General features: G+C 37.8%; 1 protein-coding gene and 1 non-coding gene across 5 annotated transcripts in view; one reads left to right on the top strand and one right to left on the bottom strand.

Annotated features, from left to right (window-relative positions):
• The window catches only part of KLHL2 (kelch like family member 2), a 115,564-nt gene that overhangs the window by 13,939 nt on the left and 80,795 nt on the right, over window positions 1-20,830 (bottom strand). For all 4 annotated transcript variants that reach the window (XR_004671261.3, XM_034959371.4, XM_034959372.2 and 1 more), the window contains 4 exons: window positions 15,444-15,553; window positions 12,189-12,305; window positions 10,252-10,401; window positions 3,477-3,594 (listed from right to left, as the gene is read on the bottom strand). Coding sequence is in view for 3 of the 4 variants with exons in the window: in XM_034959371.4 (XP_034815262.1) it covers window positions 3,477-3,594; window positions 10,252-10,401; window positions 12,189-12,305; window positions 15,444-15,553 (495 nt within the window). In the remaining variant the exon portion in view is untranslated. The remainder of the gene's footprint in view (window positions 1-3,476; window positions 3,595-10,251; window positions 10,402-12,188; window positions 12,306-15,443; window positions 15,554-20,830) is intronic.
• On the top strand, window positions 16,603-16,789 carry LOC112439766 (U2 spliceosomal RNA). The gene has a single exon (XR_003027997.1). It is a non-coding gene; the product is annotated as a U2 spliceosomal RNA (small nuclear RNA).

Here is a 20,830-nt window from a genome sequence, read left to right as displayed (position 1 = left end):
ATGTACTGTCTATAATATAATTACTTTAAATTGTTCAAATTTTTATTGTTCTTAGTTCTATAATGTTTATGTCCCTGTGCCAGCCTGAGGGCAGGCAATGTGGCTCACAGTTCTCTGAATCCCTGTAGGGAGAACTGGAATCACCAGATATGTTTGACAAGCTCAATGTTTTGCAGATGTTATCAGGCAAGAGATGTACCTCTACCCCTTACTGTCTTACCCTCTGGTGCTTTATTCCCCCACCCCTGTAAAAATACACAGAAATGCAGTCCTCCATATGGCAACAAGACCTTTCCAGTTCAGACGAAGTTGCCTGTTTTGGCCCCCTGCTAGCACAGAATTTAACAGACATCCTAAGAGGGCCTGGAGACTCGTGAGCAGCAACATACCAGGCAGCATGTTTCAGCATGCAACAATCCTGTATCCCAAAATCATAACTAACTCCAGGGAATGTTCATTGTGGGAATTTTGCCCATTGCAATTTTCATTTTCCTTTCTCTACCCACAAAATAACACTACAAATATGCCATCTCTTAGAAGTAACGTAGCATGCTTACCAAGTTTTAGAGAATTTTAGGTCACAGAGAAGAAGAAAATAAATGAATCAATCTATGAAGTGCCCCCCTACCAAAGGCTCTGGGTCTGGAGAAGGGACTGAACTAAAAGAAGTATTATAACCTCCCAAAGTTATCAGGAAACTGAAGTGCCCAGAAGTTTCATTACACAGTTTATTAAAATTTGGCCAAGTTTACACAGTTAAGGACATTGGCTCTAATCTGAAGGAGGGAGAGGGAAGAGGGCATGATGAAGATAAAATTTATTCATAGTTACCCAATAAGTAAATAATACATTTTGCAATAAAATGAGTCAAATGACTTATGGCCTCAATGAAAAGGGAACTGTATTAGGAATCAGATATGAATTAAGAAACCAGTTAGTAAATGGCATGCAAGACTCCATTTCCAATAGTAACGATAAAGATAAAACACCTAAAAATAAACTTGCCAAGAAACACAGAGGACCATTGGAAGAAAATGTTAAAAATCTACTGAAGGATATAAAAGAAGACAGGAGTCCTATCACCAGTTTCATAACATAGTAAACCATATTATAAAGCTCAGTAACTAAAACTGGCTTTGTCTTGATGCATGAATAGGCAAGACAAATCAATGGAAGAGAACAGAAAATTTAGAATAAAACCAAGTAAATGTGGAAATTTAATACATGATAAAGGCAGCATTTCATCAAATGAATGGAGACAGATAAGTCAATAAGGGGTATTTGGACAACTGACTAGCCATTAAAAACCAAAATCTATACCTTACATCTTAGACTAAAACACAGCCCAGATATCTTAGATATATATATTTATAAATAAAACTGTAAAGGTACTAGAACAACAAATGTTTTTAAAATATAATTTTGTCATAGGGTAGAAACCTGGCAGATACCACCTTAACCAAGAGAACAAGGTTACCCTCACAAAAAATAATCATACTAAGTCAATTTAACCATGGAAAAATATCAGACAAATCCAACTTCAGAGACACTCTTCAAAATATCTGACCAGTCCTCCTCAAAGAATCAAGGGCATAAAAGATAAGAAAAGACTCTGGGACTATCTCAGATAAGAAGATATGACAACTAAATGCAAAGCAGGATCCTAGAACAGCATAAGAGAATCAATGGAAAAATGGTAAATATGAAGTCTGTATTTCAGTTAATATTAATATGCCAATGCTAATTTCTAGTTTTGATAACTGTATCACAGTAAGATATTAATATTGGGGAAAGAATATACCAGAATTCTTTGTTCTATCTTTGCAACTCTTCTGTAAGTAAAATTATTTCAACATAAAGTTTTTTTGTTTTTTTGTTTGTTTGTTTGTTTTTTGAGACGGAGTCTCACTCTATTGCCTAGGCTGGAGTGCAGTGGCGAGGTCTTGGCTCACTGTAACCTCCGCCTCCCAGGTTCAAGCGATTCTCCTGCTTCAGCCTCCTGAGTAGCTGGTATTACAGGTGCCTGCCACCATACCCAGCTATCTTTTGTATTTTTAGTAGAGAAGGGGTTTCATCATGTTGGCCAGGCTGGTCTCAAGCTTCTGACCTTGTGATCGGCCCACCTTGGCCTCCCAAAGCGCTGGGATTACAGGCATGACCCACTGCGCCTGGCCCCACATAAAGTTTTTAAAAAATATGTTTGTGTGTGTATACACACACTCACACACACATATAGATAATTTTGGCATATGGCTTTCTATGCAAGAAACAAAATTTTAAGTCCAGAGACACAAAACTTTGGTATATAGGACTACATTCAAAGATAAAGTTTTTACATGGCAAAAATAGCACAAAGTCAAAAGATAAAAGATTAATACAAATAAATATTCACACTACATATCACAGACAAAAAGGTTACTTTCCTTAACATAACTGTATCTATGACATCAATAAAACTATTAAAATGGCAAAAATCATGAACTGACAATTCAGAGAGAAAGATATTTAACTTTCCTCATAATTACATAAGTACAAATTAAGGCATTTTTCACCCACCAGATTGGCAAAGCTCAAAACATTTAATTACAAAGTACTGTCAGGAGTTTAGGGAAACTGGCACCTTCATATTTTACTGTTAGTGGGAGTAATAATTGGCATATCCTTTTAAGACATCCTTTGAATCAGTAAGTCTAGTTTATCCTGCCAAAATATATTAGCATATGTACACAATGATGTATGTATAAGAGATTTGTTGTAGCATTGTTTATAACATTAAGATTAAAAACATTTGTAATGCTCTATTAAAAACTAGTAAAAACTATGTCCAGACCAAAATAAAACACTAGACAGCTCTTATTGAATGAGGTAACTCCAGATATGCTGATATGTAACAATCTCCAAGATGTATTGTTAAAGTACTACCATCATAGAAATGTTCCATTACATACAGAACTCATTTCGCTATGGGAGACAGAAATTATGGATCCAAGTTTAAGTCCCAGGAAAAATCCTGAGTTTGTATAATAACTGCTTCTTTTGATCACAGCTTTGGCTAAATGAAAGTCTATTTCAACAAATGTTTGTAAAACAGATGCCTTGAAGAAGGCAATTATGCCTTATAACTGAGGGACTTAACAGTACCTTATAGCTGAGGGAATCTCCTAGAACTAAGGGTCCCAACCTAAAGAATTCCCCTCTCAACACTTCAGGCAAATGTAACTAGGAAATATCCGGCAAATTACTAGCTCCCCCACCTTACACTAAACAATCAGAAAGATACGTAAAGGTGGAGACAGAGTAGCTATCCCATCAATGTCTTGAGAGGCATATGAGGCCTCTGAATTATTGTTTAACTACATAGCTATTTTACTCAAAGCTTTTTTGATAGAGATTTTTCTAATTAATAAAATAAGACCTGAAAAAGAAGCTCCCAATGACCCAGGAGTAGAGAATTGACCATGATGCATCATGCTTACCTGCCCTGCACCTCCTGGAAGGCAACTCTGCTACTTGGTGCCACCTTTCTTCTTTAAAGTCATAGCATTCCACACTCCGGATAGCCTTTGGTGCTTGGCCCCCAACCACCACCATCAACTACAAGGGCAGAAATGTAAGCACTTGAACAAATGACTATTACATATTCAGGATTTAAAATGTCCTACAAAGACACTGGTGTGGGAAGTGTTAGGATGAAGATGATAGGGTGAGCTGGCGAATACAAACATCTAACCACCTAACCAACATTTCATAAACATCAACCAAGGGGACACATGTTAAAAATACAATTCTATCGTCCAGCACATTTAGTCAAAAATAAGGACTTCAGAAACTAAGTTTCTGATCCTTCAAGCAAAAGCAGTTATTTAAGCAAAAAAACAGCACGCAGTTATTACTGGCAAGGCTGCAGTATGTCATAGGGCTTGCTATAAACTAGATCCTGGTTTTTGCAATGACCAGGCATTAGAACTCCACAATCCAGGAGAGAAGATAGAAATGAAACATATGTTACTGGGTAGGTGAAGTGAAAAGGACAGTAAGTATCAAAAGAAAGATGGAAGAAGGAAAAAAAATATTGAAAAAGGAGGAGTAATTGAATTGGAGCTCACAAGAGTACAGATTCCCGAATCTCCAGTAGAGACCTTTCCTGATGCCCCACAAATAAAACAACCTAACAGGACATGTAATGGAGATGCTAGATATCATAATGAACAAATACATAATAGTCTACTTTTGAGAATAAATGAGGTCTATAAGTTCCCTCAACTCAATCCAACAACTATTTACTAAATGCCTACAGTCTATATGTGTCCAGAACTATGTTAGGTGTTATACATAAGAAATATAAGACATGGTCTCTACCCTTCAAGACTTGATAGATCTCACTAAGGAGACAAGACTTATGAAGTAACTCAAGAAGAGTACACAATTACATATGATCAAAAAATTATGTGATTAGTATAGACGTAACTGCTACTGCTGATCAGAAAATGAAAAGCTGCCGTAATTTAGTGAAAGCTTCCTGGAACCTGATCTATGGTCTTGCTAAATGGACAGAATTTAGAAATCAATGTGTCTGTCTTTTACTGAGTATGCACAGACACTCTCCAGCAACAGTGAAAATAACAGCCATCAAATCAGAATAATGTAAACATTAATGATGTCTCAAATCAAAAACTGTAAAGAATGGCAAGGACCTTCAGGAAAAGAAGAGATAATGATTGGAAAAATAGATGTTAGAAAGAAACAAAAAATAAAAACAAACAGAATATGGAGTAACTCATATACACAAAAAGAGGAGATTTGCAACCTTGACTAGGCAATGACCTACCTGTACTTAGAATTAAAGAAAGATGGGTACAAAGCAAAAAATGATTCCTGAATCAGAGAGCAAATCCCAAGTTTCCAAAAAGAAGCCCATTTTAGTTTTTGGTAACTGGAGAGCAGAATGAATTTTAAAAGTCTTAAAAGAAGACTGAACATAAACCAACTACATAATTTTTTTCAGGCCTGTTATTCTTCTTGGCCAGGTATGGTGGCTCACGTCTGTAATCCCAGCACTTTTGGAGGCTGAAGCGGACAGATCATGAGCTCAGGAGTTCAAGACCAGCCTGATTAACAGCAAGTCCCCTTTCTCCACAAAAAATAACAAAAATTAAAAATTGGCCAGGCATGGTGGTGCACACCTGTAATCCCAGCTACTGGGGAAGCTGAGGCATGGGAATCACTTGAACCCAGGAGGTGGAAGTTGCAGTGAGCCGAGATTGCACCATTACACTTCAGCCTGGGCAACAGAGTGAGACTCTGTCTCACAAACAAACAAACACACAGACAACATTTTGGTTGGCCAGGCACGGTGGCTCACTCCTGTAATCCCAGCACTTTGGGAGGCCAGTGCGGTTGGATCACTTTGAGATCAGGAGTTCGAGACCAGCCTGGCCAAGATGGTGAAACCCCGTCTCTACCAAAAATACAAAAATTAGCCAGGCATGATAGTGCGTGCCTGTAATCCCAGCTACTTGGGAGGCTGAGGCATGAGAATCTCTTGAACCTGGGAGGCAGAGGTTGCAGTGAGCTGAGACTGCACTAATGCACTCCAGCCTGGGTGAAAGAGCGACACTCTATCTCAAAAAATAAATAAATAAAATAAACATAATTAATAAAGAAAATATACAATACCCTCACCTCTGACCACCCAAAAACGGCGGGGGGGGGGCAAGGTTGTAAAAATTACAGAATTGGGATGCATGTTAAGATAAACCTTGTATTTAGGGTTCTGTTCAAAACTTCAAAACTGCCCAAGAGACAATAGTTGAAAGAGTCTTAGATGATATATCTGATGAAGACCAATTTTTCTAAAAATTCAGAAGGGAACACTTTTTAAATTTTTTGATAAATAACACTGAGTTATAGATTTCATAATCCTCAAAGTTTGAATATAAGATTTCTATTTCCACGCAATAGGTCACTTTTACACATTAAAATGAAGATGAAAAGGAAAACTGTGCTATTACATACAGAGAACAGTAGTAATATTTGTCCTTTACTCACCCAAGGAGGGAAAATGGGGTAAGGATTTGGGTCTCCAGGAATCAGGGATAAAGGAGACAAGGAGAATGTGCAATGGGGGGACAGGAAGGCAGGAATATTTATATAAAACCAAGAGACTGTGTCATAAACCATTGTGTGGCTACCAAAAGAGTTGCTCATAATGCTGACATCCCAGTTATCTGTAAAAGACACAGGTATTTGAGAAACACCATACTAATTATGCTATGAAGGAACAAGAAAAGAAGACCTTTTGTAAGGAAAAGTTAAACGTAACATATTTGAAGAGGGCAAGGGGTAGGAGGTTAAGCAAATTCAGTAATCATCCTGAAATGTACGTCAATTAAACTTTGTTCTTTTTATTTTACCTATTAAATAAATATTAGTTGAAAATTAACTCCTGAAAAATCAAGTTTCTAACTGAAAACTTCAATAAATATACTGGGTAAAAATATTTTTAAAATATAATATATACCCAGAAATATGACAGCACTTATAAAAATACAGATTCCAAAGAGAAAAGCTAACAAAATACAAAAGAAGCAAAACACACACAATTTTTATTATGATGTGCAAATCCAAGGATACCTTATACAATCTGTTTATTGAGAAGCCAAAACTAATGTCTGAGATATGAAAAGAATCATTCATGCAAATTAAAAATCAGAGCGTAATATAAAAAGTACTAATTCACTCTCATGGTAAAATATTATCAAAACCTTGTAATTTCTTCAGCACAACTACCACATTTTGTTCAATTTGACTCATTATTACGATGATAAAAGGCATCATTACTATGAAATAATAAGCATAAGAAATTAATCTTTGCTTCATTCTTACCCAACTCCTTAGACTTAATCTGAACATAACAACTCTAAAATGACAAATGGTGGTGTTGGAAAATTGTTCATCACCAGCACCTTTTCGAAAATATGTGTGGATAAACAAACACACTGAGAAGGGATCATACAAGTAAACATGCAAAGTCAAAGCAACAGGGCTGCTCACTGCTATCCAGCAAGTCTGCTGCCCCTCCCACCACCCTGATAGAGCAGAATGAAAGAGAACCTCCAGGGACCCACATACCCAGCACAAAATAACAGCTAGAGAACTGAGAAATCTAAAAGTATAACACAGCTATAGGAGTCCTACTCCAAAACCACAACCAGAGAAGTCCAGGAACAATGTAAACACAACACCACAAAAGAGAAAGTAAGTACTTGATAGGCTTTTACCGAGAACTCTAGGTTTCAAAAATGACATGTTTATTCCAGAAATCAAAAATGAATTCATTTTCACTCTAAAGGTCTCTGCAGCATAGCTAAATATAGGAAAGTTTGAAGATGCTAGAGGAAGGAATATACAAGAAGAAATTCTTTTTTACAAATATGAAGTATTTAAAAAGTATTAAAGATATAGCACATTATTTAGAAGGAAGTTGGAAAGACTTACATAAAATAATAAAATAAAATAAATGGCAACCTTAAATTTACTGCCAAGACTCAACAATTTTTATAAATGGATTATTTTGTAAGAACAAAAACTGACACCAAATAAGATGGACAAATATGAATTAATGAAGACTTAAAAGATGGGTACTTATAAAAGCAGGTGTAAGGGTATTTGAAAAATGTAAACACATATAAAATCAGCAGACCTGGCATGAATACTGAGGTACTAAGGGAACTAGCTAATGTACTTACTGAGCCACTTACAATTATTTCTGAAAAATCTCAGAGAACTGAGGATAGATCAGAAAATTTAAAGAAAGCAAATACCAAATTTTCAAACCAGGATAGGAAGTGAATACCTTGTAAATACACTTTGTTAAGTGATGATAATTCTGAGTAAAAATTTAGAAGATTTTGAGAAAAGCATTTGAACTTCTAGGGGCCAATAAAATACCATGCAGAAGAATGTTTAAAAAGTCATGCCAAATTTGAATCCATTTGATCCTCAACCTCATCAGATGTTATATGCCAAATTACTTATTTTGGCTTAGATAATCATCATATAGAATGAAACTTTCCACAAATAGACTGTGTCAGTGGCTGGGTACTTCTAATAAGGTGCCACCAAGAGAGTTTTGAGATCAATTCTAAATTAAAATATTTGCTAACGATCTAGAAAAATAAGTCAACAGCACCCTGGCAAATCTGCAGTTAGTTATAAATTGAGAACTGTTGGGGGGGTCAGCCCCCAGCCCGGCCAGCCGCCCCGTCCGGGAGGGAGGTGGGGGGGTCAGCCCCCTGCCCGGCCAGCCGCCCCGTCCGGGAGGTGAGGGGCGCCTCTGCCCGGCCGCCCCTACTGGGAAGTGAGGAGCCCCTCTGCCCGGCCACCAACCCGTCTGGGAGGTGTGCCCCACAGCTCATTGAGAACGGGCCAGGATGACAATGGCGGCTTTGTGGAATAGAAAGGCGGGAAAGGTGGGGAAAAGATTGAGAAATCGGATGGTTGCCATGTCTGTGTAGAAAGAAGTAGGCATAGGAGACTTTTCATTTTGTTCTGTACTAAGAAAAATTCTTCTGCCTTGGGATCCTGTTGATCTGTGACCTTACCCCCAAACCTGTGCTCTCTGAAACATGTGCTGTGTCCACTCAGGGTTAAATGGATTAAGGGTGGTGCAAGATGTGCTTTGTTAAACAGATGCTTGAAGGCAGCATGCTCGTTAAGAGTCATCACCACTCCCTAATCTCAAGTAACCAGGGACACAAACACTGCGGAAGGCCGCAGGGTCCTCTGCCTAGGAAAACCAGAGACCTTTGTTCACTTGTTTATCTGCTGACCTTCCCTCCACTATTGTCCCATGACCCTGCCAAATCCCCCTCTGTGAGAAACACCCAAGAATTATCAATAAAAAAATAAATTAAAAAAAAAATTGAGAACTGTTGTTAGTAATAGGCAAAACAGAAAAACAATACCAATATAGATTTGCAGCAATTAAAAATGTAGACTCCAAAGTAAAACTTAGAAAAATATTAAAATATTAAAGTGAAAGAATTTAAAAAACAATTCAATGGAAAGGACAGAGTAATAACTAAAGACGATATAAGAAAACGAGAGAACAGATTCTTATTTCTTAATCCAGCATTGCCCGAAACATACACAAGAGTTAAAAATAAATACATAAATAAAGTCTTTATATTATGAGTCATTCTGATTAGACCACGCACAAAATGGTGCTTAAAGTATTGGTCGTACTATAAAGATGTAAACAGAGCAGAAGGAATTGCCAACGGAGACAGAAATGAGGGGTTATTTCATAAGAAAAACTGAATTGGTAAAATATGAATGGCCACAGCTAAAAAGACCAAGGTAGAATATAAACATTCACATAGGAAAATATGAACACGAGACACATGGGAAGACATGGGAATGTATGCTGAAATGGCTACATATGATGTGCAGGGAACTATCAAATGGTATACAACAGGGAACAACAATGAGATGAACTGAACAAGCTATTTTATCATCCGTAGTTCTAATGTGTAATTCTGTGAAACTACTGGGTTTTCAGTTATTAAACAAACACCTAGCTTACAACATAATTCTTTTTTTTTTTTTTCTTTTTTTGAGACAGAGCCTGTCACATTGTTGCCCAGACTGGAGTGCAGTGGCACGATCTCAGCTCACTGCAACCTCCGCCTCCTGGGTTCAGGTGATTCTCTGCCTCAGCCTCCTGAGTAGCAGAGATTACAGGCACCTGCCACCACACGTGGCTAATTTTTGTATTTTTAGTAGAGACACGGTTTCACGAAGATGGCCAGGCTGGTCTCAAACTCCTGACCTCAGGTGATCCGCCGGCCTCAGTCTCACAAAGTGCTGGGATTACAGGCATGAATCACAGCACCCCAGGCCTACAGAGAAATCCTTCTACCTGGTCTGACTTTTTTGGACTATAATTAGAGCTTTCTACTATAATTAGAGCTAATAAAACTCAGAGGGAACAAAAACCAGTTGTCTTCTGTTCCAGAAGAGTGACATCATGCAGTTTATAAAAATTAAATGGACCAAAGAATCCCCACCCTTAACATATAAAATCAATAGAGGTTGAATTACATACACTACAATGCATTCTTAGGCACATTTTCTCTTGAAGGAAAACTAAAACAATAAATCACGGAAATTCAAATGAGCAAAGTACTAACAGCTTCACTTATAAGCCTTTTGCATGAGGTAATAACAAGCATGAGAAACAGATCCTACTTTGGGAAGGTTCATGGGTGTCCTCAGCCGGGTCCGGACACTCTTCATTAATATACGCTGCTCTGTTGGCAGCAAATGATACTTCATTGCTTCAATGAGGTAATCTTTGCAAGCACTGCTATTCTTGACCAATGCTTCCTCTTCAACCCTCTGTAACAAGAAATCAGACACACCCACTGAGGGTAGGGCTATTTCATAATTAAATTGCCAAAGAAAAAGAAGTAAAGGAGAGGAAAAAAGCAGTAACTATATCCTTTAGTTTAGTCTAAAAATAAATGAGGAAAGTTTATAAATACATCTAAGAGAAAAATAAATAAAACCAAAAAATGTTCAAGTATCTGGCCTGCAGAGAAAAACATATATAGGTAATAAAAAGAAGAACTACAGTGAAAAATGATAAACTTCAATGTTAGCTATGGAATATGATGAACTCTTCGGATATTATATCCACCTGTGTATCTTTAACCTTTAAGACAAAAAGTAAGCAAAACAAGAAACAAAGTTTAGATAATACATCCTTCAGGTGAAGACAATACTAATAAGTTAATGATACCTTTTTCAAACACAAGTGGGCAAGTAAAATATCCCAAAAAGAGATTAGAAATACCTTAAAGCAACGTACCCATAACACAAATAAATCTTGTACTGCCTAGCCTGACCTCAAACGCAGGACAGGCTTCTGGGTTCGTTTTCTTTTTTCTGGGGGGGAGGGGTGGCGGGGGGAAGGGGACAGAGTCTCACTCTGTTGCCCAGGCTGGAGTTCAGTGGCGCAATCCTGGCAAACTCCACCGGCCAGGTTCCAGCAATTCTCCTCCCTCACCTTCTTGAGTAGCTGGGACTACAGGCACCTGCCACCATGTCTGGCTAATTTTTTGTATTTTTAGTAGAGACGGGGATTCACCACGTTAGCCAGGCTGGTCTCGAACTCCTGGCCTCATGCGATCTGCCTGCCTCCGCCTCCCTAAGTGCTGAGATTATAGACGTGAGCCACTGACCGCACCCACCCTTTTGGATCATTTTCTTAATACCAGAAGACCCATGATTACACAGATCACAAAAAGGAATGAGATTTCAAGAAATCCTAAAATGTTCAAATCTAATTTCTTAATAAATGATTCTTTCAATGGTTTCAATTATTAAAATAATGCTGAAATGTTCCTAGCGGGATTCTAATAAAAAAAACAGTAAATTTAAAATTATTTGGAGACCACTAAAGAATCATTTTTCACATTTATTTCAAATAATGTTTTCCCTCAGCTTAGAAATAAAGACAGAAATCAAATGCATGCCACTATTAAATTACGAAGTAAAATTAAACGGTATTTGGGTCAGACCTCAAAATTCCAGGTCTGCAGGGGAATCAGAAGAGACTATCGAAAGAAAAAAACAGTAAAGAAGATGCAAAGCAGTGACCGCCACAGGGACATTTATTTACATGTATTTAAATGACCACAAATACTACCTTGATAAGCTCTAGTACTTGCTTACCCAAATCAAAAATAGGGCCAAAAGCAAATTTCTAAGAACGGGGAATGGTGGCTGGGTGTGGTGGCTCACAAGGCCTGTAATCCCAGTAGTTTGGGAGGCCGAGGCGGGTAGATCACTTGAGGTCAGGAGTTCGAGACCAGCCTGGCCAACAGGGCAAAACCCCAACTCTACTGAAAATACAAAAATTAGCTGGGGTTGTAGCATGCACCTGCAGTCCCAGCTACTCAGTAGGCAGAGGTACAAGAATCACTTGAGCCCGGGAGGTGGAGGTTGAGGAGAGCCGAGATGACGCCACTGCACTCCAGCCTGCGGGGTCCTTTACTGTCTTCTGTCCTGTACTCCACAGATCTGCATTCTACAGCTCTTATCACTGCTTGATAGGGATCTACATGCTGTCAGGCCAGTGACACAGTGCTGTGTGGATTCATATGTTTTGCATATGCATTTACCTGAACTAAATATTCCCGAGGAAGCAAAGGTAACCGTACATGTTCCATCAGTCGGGCCATAAACTCTTGCCTCACATCCTTGTCATGGTTCACCCATGCTATTACTGCTTCAAATACCTTGCAGAAAATATAGGAGAAGAAAAAATAAGAAATGAGTTGTGTATCAAGGCATCTGGATGAAATATGAGACTACATTTTATATATAACTCTTGCTAAGACATCCAAGTTTAATTCACAGCTCAAGTGTTTTCAAAATCCTGACTTGCAATGTACTTACAAAGCCATTCACCTCATTTCTTTTCTGTTCTTTTTTTTTTTTTTTTAATTTACCCAAAATAATAAAGCAAAGTGATATTCTGGAATTAAAATCATGTATCCTTATAAACAATTCATGTTTGGCTTTTTCTTCAGGTTTACAAACAAATGTTAGACCATACACATAAATCGAAGGTTTGTACAATAGATAGACTCAGCTCTGTAATAGCAGAATATATTAAAATGTAGTATTTTGAAATTTTTTTTTACAAATTAAAAAATAAGGGCATTATTTTTTACAATACATAATTGTGAGAAAGCTAATAAGCTAATATGAAGACACTGTTTGTCTACATAATTTTCTTCTCAACTGATGAATATATCACTTAACAATCTTTAAAGGTTTGCAGGAAATGTTTGACAATATGCAATTGGATAACTGAGACCAAAAATAGGTTATTTTGATCCAGGAATAAAGCAAGAAACTAATTCTCTCATACTTTGTGGATCAGCTTACATTTTGGCAACCTTTTATTGATTTCTGCAAATAAATAACAAGAATGAACAGAATGGAGGTAGTAAAACATTTTGCAAAGTTTGAAAAAAAAAAAAGCAAGAAACTAAAAATAATGCACACTAAAATTAACACCCCTCTTTAATTCATTCTGTCAACAAGTATTTATCAAGTGTCTCTACGTGCCAGGTGCCAGAGATTAAGTGAACAAGATAGTCGGCCTTCTGGCAATTCTATCTAATATTTCTCAGTTCTGTCTTCTTTCCCCATTGCTTCTATCATCCCATATCGGAACCTGCTGCTCACTGGTATGACTTCAACATCCTCTCATCTGGCCCTCACCTCATTTTTGGTCCATACTGCCCACCACCACCAGATAGCTAGTCTCCAAAGATAGCCTCCTAATAAACCACATCTTCCAGATCCATACCCTTATATAGTAACCCTCCACCCTGAATCTAAGCTGGCCCTGTTAACCAGTAGAGTGTGGAGGAAGTGACACTGTGCGATTTCTGAAGGTAGGTCTTAAGCAGCCTCACTACTTCTACTCTGCTCTCTTGAAATGCTCATTTGAAGGAAGCCAAATGTCGTGTAAGAAGTCTGGCTACTTGAAACCACCACACCATGAGAAACCCATGCAAGTTATAGAGAAGAAAGGAGGGGAGAGGAGGGAGACCTAGAGAGAGACCAATCAACCGGGAGCCCCGGAGCCAGACAAAAGTGAGTGGAGGAGCCACCTTGGACATTACAGACCCATAAGATGCCATGTGCAGAAGAACTGAAGCTCCAGATCTATGGCTCCAGTAGAACCATGCCAGGTATCTCCAGGCACCTGGGTCACCTTGGCTGAGGTCTCAGACACTGTGGAGCAGAGACAAGGTGTCCCTATTGTTCTGCATGAATTCTGACCATAGAATTGTTAGCATAAAATGGTTGTTTATGCTTTTACATTTGGCGATGACTTGAGTAGCAGCAGAAAACCAGAACAGCCCTCATGATATTTCTATAATGCAGGTTTTGGCATGGTTTTCTCCTCTGGCTTAAAACCCTTTTAAGGCTCATCACTACAATACAGTTAATTTTCTTTAACACAGCTGAGAAGATATTTTATCATCTTCCAATTTTATCTTCCACCAATGTTTCATATTCTAAACTCCCATCATACTGAACACATTGAATACAATTACTCTTTCATACCTCTTTACATTTGTATATTCTGCTTCTTCTACCTGGAATGCCCTCTGCATTCCCACCCATCCCTATTTCTCTGGCAAACTCAGACTCATTTTTAAAAGACTTGAAATATACATCTGAACCAAGTTGAACTACCATCCCCATCCCTATCCCATTCCTGGAAAAGTTAAATGCTCCTAAGGCACCCTTTACAGCATTCTGTAATCAATTATTTACTCTACTGGCTGTCCCACTAGTCTATGAGTAACAAATTCTATTCTGCTAATCTTTTCTCTAGGAGCCCATGGCAGTGTCCGGTACATGGTAGGCACTCAATACATGTTTATTAAGTATGAAAGTAATGTCATCTTCCTCTGTATTTCTAGGATGCTAAGATTATACATGTCACAAATGCTTTCACATTTTTTAATACTGTAAATATTAGAGTAAATGTGTCTTTTACCCCCAGGTGAAATGAATATCCTTGAGAAAGAGAATCAGAATTTACACAACTTGAAATGCAAAGCACACAAAGGAGAAACTCAAGTTTCATTTCCTCTAAGCACAGCTTTTGTGCTCTGATTCCCGTGTGCTACAAAACCCACCCAAGGAAAAACAGCCTACTAAAAGGAGCTTCTCTCTCCAACTATATGAAAAGTGCAGGTGGCTGACAAAGGTAATCCAAAATGTGGAGAGACAAAAGACTACAACCAGAAGCAGTAGCTGCACAGAGAGGGAGGGAGGCAGGGAGGGAGAGAGGCAGGGAGGCAGGGAGGCTGAACGGACTGGCAGGGGTGAGGTATTATGTCACAGGAAATCAATCTAAAGGAAGGTGATAATCAAGAATGTTCAGTCTAGAACTACCAAAACTTCGCCATCCTAGGTAACCTCTTTCAACTCAGAAGACAAGGAAACTAATTTAGTGACAAATATTATGTTCACATCATAATTCCTATAGGCATTGAGTTGTAGGAAGAAACTAGTTTCCAAAAAAGCATTTGTTTCAGATAGTCTAATGTGTGCAAGCTCTTGCTGTGGAGGTCAAGTACAAAACTGTAGTAGCTAAACATTTAGGGAACCTCCCACAAAGTGAAGACCGGGAGTAATTTACATAGACAAGCAACAAGTCCTGAGTTTCTTTTTTTTCTCCTGGAATCCTTTCCTGAAGTAACTAGCTGAGTTTCTTGACTTCCAGTTGAAACATCACTGGCTGTCACTACACATACAGGATCACAAAGCTATAAAAAAAAGTGAAATTAAAAAAAAAAAAAGGGAAACATCATTGCACACTGGGAAAAGAAAAATATCCTTACCTTCTCTTCTGAAGAAATGGTAAGTTTGTCACTTGAGATTAAGCTGCACACTTGTTCGATGCCAAGATTGAGAAATTCTTCACTAAGTACAACATCTGCAAAATGTTGCTCTGTTTGGGAATTAAAAAGAAAATCCACTAACATCAACATTCCATTATCATAGTTTCAAACTGCTTAAAAAAGGTTTTTCTTAATTTAGTCTAACTTAAGAATGAGAAAACCAATTGCACACCTCCAGGCAAGAACTAACAAGACAAACCCAAACAAACTCAGAGACACCTGGGGATGTACCTTCAGTGATTTGTTTATACAACAGCACAGTAGCAGTGCAAGGAGGGAAGCTGCCTTAATATACATGCACTTAGTTGAATCATTCTTGTTTTACATGGTGGTATTTTAGGCTTAAAAAAATCTATTCCTTATATGGTATGACACCATCAGTACTTAAATTTGTAAAACCTTTTGATTATATGAATCAGATAAAGAACATGATGTCATATTGTCATATCCTACATGTCATATCATGTGAAACATTAGAGGGTTGTTCCTTATGGAGTAAGGAAAAAAGCCCTGCTTTATTTGGAAACTAAAGAAATCTCAAATGCTAGCCAATCTGAATATATGACCAACATTTTTTTAAAAAGAGAGAATTGGGCCAGGCGCAGTGGCTCATGCCTGTAATCCCAGCACTTTGGGAGGCAGAGGTGGGCGGATCACGAGGTCAGGAGATCGAGACCATCTTGGCTAACACGGTGAAACCCCGTCTCTACTAAAAATACAAAAAAAAAAAAAAAAAAAAAATTAGCCAGGCATGGTGGTGGACACCTGTAGTCCCAGTTACTCAGGAGGCTGAGGCAGGAGAATGGCATGAACCTGGGAGGCGAAGCTTGCAGTGAGCTGAGATCGCAGCACTGCACTCCAGCCTGGGTGACAGACAGAGCAAGACTCCGTCTCAGAAAAAAAAAAAAGAGAGATAGAATTGGTTTATGATATAGATAGCTCTGAATTCTAAACAAATAGTTTATTTCAGGATCAAATTCCAGGATTTTATGCCTCAACCCATTTCCAGAAACTTGTAAAATTAGTAATTCTTAAATAGCTAAAAAGTTTTTTTCCCTTGATTTCACAAATATGGCCACTCTTCCCAAGGGGAAAAAAGATCGCTTCTTGGCCTTTTGGCTAAGATCAAGTGTAGTATCTGTTCTTATCAATTTAATATCCGATACGTCCTCCATCCAAGGGGGGAAAAGACTATCAGTGCAATGATTGAAAAACTTACAAAGAACGAATCTTTTATAAAATAACCTTTCTTGCAAATCTGCCTCACAAGGGAATGTGGTGGTTTGGGCTGCGGATTCAGACATACCAGGGTTGAATCCCAGCTCTGCCATATGCTAGCTTGTACAACCTTGGGCAGTTAACGTAATTTCCCTAAGCCTTGGTTTCCTCATCTGTAAAATGAGGATAATAAAAATAAGATTGCTGTGAGGATTAAATAAGCTAGTGGTTTATAAAGCACCTAGAACTGTGTCTGTAGAGAGTAAGGATTCAATAACTTAGCTCTTGTTAATATTATAAATTCTAAAGTAAAATTTTGCTAGAAAATCTAGGTTAATTTCTAGGTCGTCACAATGAACCATATTTATTTCACCTTATAAAACCCTTATAAATAGAGTTTATAAAACTGTTTTATAAGGTGAAATAAAAGATTCATTTCAAATATGTATTTCAACATACCATAAAAAGGAACAGTTGGCTTCCCCTTCAATGACATTTGAAAAATAAAACCTGCATTTTCATAAATCTCATGAAAAACTATTCAATTTACAAAAGGTTGGCAGGGCATGGTGGCTCACGCCTGTAATCTCAGCACTCTGGGAGGCCAAGGTGGGCGGATTACCTGAGGTCAGGAGTCCGAGACCAGCCTGGACAATATGGCGAAACCCCGTCTCTACAAAAAATACAAAAAGTAGCCAGGCATGGTGGCACACACCTGTACTCCCAGCTACTTGGGAGGCTGAGGAGGCAGGATTGCTTGAACCTGGGAGGAGGAGGTTGCAGTAAGCCGAGATCACGCCACTGCACCCAAGCCTGGGCAACAGAGTAAGATTCTGTCTCAAAAAAAAATTAAAAAGTTCACCCCAAGATAACTATAAAAAAAACAAGCAGCTCTAAAATGTTTGTATTTACAAAATTTTTTGAAACTCAAAAGTTTTTTGACACACTATTGTTTAAAACTCAGACTTGACAAAGCAAGGTATTGTACTGAAATAAATATGAAATTGAAGATGTAAATAACAAATACAGTTGGATCTCCATATCCACAAGTTCTACATCTGCAGATTCAACCAACCGGTGGTTCAACCAACCACAAATCAAAAATATTGGGAAAAAAATACAATAAAAAACAACTATAGCACATACACTATATTAGGTATTATAAATAATCTAGAGATTATTTAAAGTATATGGGATGCCGAGCACAGTGGCTCACACCTGTAATCCCAGCATGTTGAGAGGCTGAGGCAGGAGGACTGCCTAAGCAGAGGAGTTTGAGGCGCAGTGAGCTAGGATCACACCACTGCTCTCCAGCCTGGGCAACTGGGTAACGGCTTGTCTCTTTAAAAAAAAAAATTAAAAATAAAGTATACGGGAGGATGTGAGTAGGCTGTATGCAAATACTACCCCATTTTATATAAGAGACTGGAGAACCCACAGATTTTGGTACCTGTTGGGGGTCCTAGAACCAATACCCCATGGATGTAGATACCAAGGGATGACTGTAGGTCAACACAACAGAATAGAGAGCCCAGAAAGAGACCCCACAAAAACACAGGCAACTGATCTGTGACAAAGAAGCAAAGCCAATTCAATAGAAAAAGAAGAGTCTTTTCAACAAATGATGTTGCAACAACTGAACATCCATATGCAAAACAATAAATCTAGACACAGACTCCACTTCTCACAAAAATTAACTCAAAATGGATCAGCAACTTAAATGTAAAACACAAAACTTAGCTTCTAGAAGATAACATAGGAGAAAATTTAACTAACCTTTGGTATGGCAATGACTTTTTAGATACAACATCAAAAGTATTATCCATGAAAAAAAATGGTTAAGTTGGACTTCATTAAAATCAACAACTTCTCTGCTCTGCAAAGGATGCTCTTAAGAAATTAAAAGACAAGCCACAGACTGGGGGAAAATCTTTGCAAAACACATATCTGATAAAGGACTGTTACCTAAAATATAAAAAGAGCACTTAAAGGTCAACGATAAGAAAATAAACAACTCAACTAAACAATGGGCAAAAAGATCTAAATGGACACTTCACCAAAGAAGACATATACAGATGGCAAATAAGCACATGGAAAGATGCTCAATATTACATGTCATTAGAGAACTGCATATTAAAACATCAATGAGATACCATTTACGTATCTATCAGAATAGCTAAAATCCAAAACACTGACAACACCAATTCTGACAAGGATGTGGAATGACAGGAACTTTCATTCACTGCTGGTAGGAAATCAGTTCGGCAGTTTCTTCCAAAATCAAACAAACTCCACCCCCTGGGTTCAAGCGATTCTCCTGACTCAGCCTTCTGAGTAGCTGGGATTACAGGCACCTGCCACCTCATCTAGCTAATTTTTGTATTTTTGGTAGAGACGGGGTTTCACCATGTTGGCTAGGCTGGTCTCGAACTCCTGACTCAGGTGAACCTCCAGGCTCAGCCTCCCAAAGTGCTGGGATTACAGGCATGAGCCATCACACTCAGCTGGATTATAGATTTTAAAAAGCCATCATGATTAATTGCAAAAGTACCTTCTATATCTAAAATATAATCCCGCTAATTCCTGACTTTACCAGAAGTTTATATAAAAAATTATACACTAAGAAAGTTTTCTTTATACACTAAGAAAAAACGGAAAACTTTTTCAATAGTTGAGTTTGTTTTTTAAAGACTGAACATATTTAAACAAACAAACAAAAAACAAGGTTCTTTATATTAAAAGTTCCAAAGTAGGCCAGGCGCAGTGGCTCACGCCTGTAATCCCAGAATCTTGGGAGGCTGAGGAGGGTGGGTCACTTGAGTCCAGGGGTTCAAGACCAGCCTGGCCAACATAGTAAAACTCCATCTCTACAAAAAATTAGCTGGGCATGGTGGTGCATGTTTGTAGTCCCAACTACTTGGGAGACTAAGGTAGGAAGATCACCTGTGCCCAGGAGGTCAAGGCTACAGTGAGCCATGATCGTGCCACTATACTCCTGCCTGACAGAGTGAGACCCTGTCTCAAAAAAAAAAACAAATAAAAAAAGAGCTCTAAAATATTGAGAAATAAATTCATTTTAATGAAAAGCTGGCAAACAGCATATAAATTTAGAAACATTTATGAATACCAACTTGGAAATTCAAACAGAAAACACAGCAGCCACTGAACAAAAGAGAAGCTAACATAAATCTCTTTCTATCCATTATAAAAATATTTTCACCTTCAAATGTATGTCTACAGTGATTTTGGGTTAAGTTTCTTCTGTATATTTTAAATCTGAATCGAAGCAAGAGATTGCTGGCCGCCTTATGCTTTTCATGAGGGTAAAGAACTCTCCAGTGGTAACAAACATAACTGAGAGAACTTTTCCATACTGTGACTACATGTTATCTTAGTCTCTGCTTCACTGACCAGAAAAAAATGGACTTGCTAAAAAGCCAACTTGGTGGTGATTTTTTAAAAGTCAGCAATTACATAAATGTAGAAGGGCATTAGTAAACTCTATCCAAAACCAAGTCTGGGATCTAAATTCATTGTGTATTCTTTCCTAGTGTATCAAAGAAGGTTAAGAGGGCAAGGAAAATAGTCAACTATTACAACTTTATTGACAAAACCATAACACAGCTGTCACTCAAACACCACCCCTTCACCACTTACCAAAAAAAAAACAAAAAAAAAAACACCAAAAATTAGCCTAAAGGAAAAGTGAAGAAGAAATGTTCAAATTAAAAGTAACTTTCATTGTGTACATATACATGTTTTTAAATAATTCTAATTCTCAAATACTTTTATTTTCTATTGGAACAATCCCTCCTCCTTAGAAAAATTTTTAAGTATTGATATCTAATGTTTACATTCTTATACTGAGCTTTCTTTGGAAAGGATGTGGTTAACATATATGGAGCATTACTAAAATATAGAGGGCACTATTTGGCAACATCTGGAGTAAATTAGTTTACTTTAGGGCCTGCCTTTCTTCTATTTATATTAACTGTATATTTCTTCAAGTGTTCTACAGTATTTACTGATAGGCAATTTAATGAGATTGTTGCTTCTAACACACTTCCTAAGGACCCAACACTTTACACAGTCAGGAAGCACTAGATGAC

This window comes from Pan paniscus, chromosome 3, assembly GCF_029289425.2.
Source record: "Pan paniscus chromosome 3, NHGRI_mPanPan1-v2.0_pri, whole genome shotgun sequence".
Taxonomy (NCBI): Eukaryota; Metazoa; Chordata; class Mammalia; order Primates; family Hominidae; genus Pan; species Pan paniscus.
Note: the sequence above shows the minus strand (reverse complement) of the source record. Positions and strands in the feature narration are given on the sequence as shown.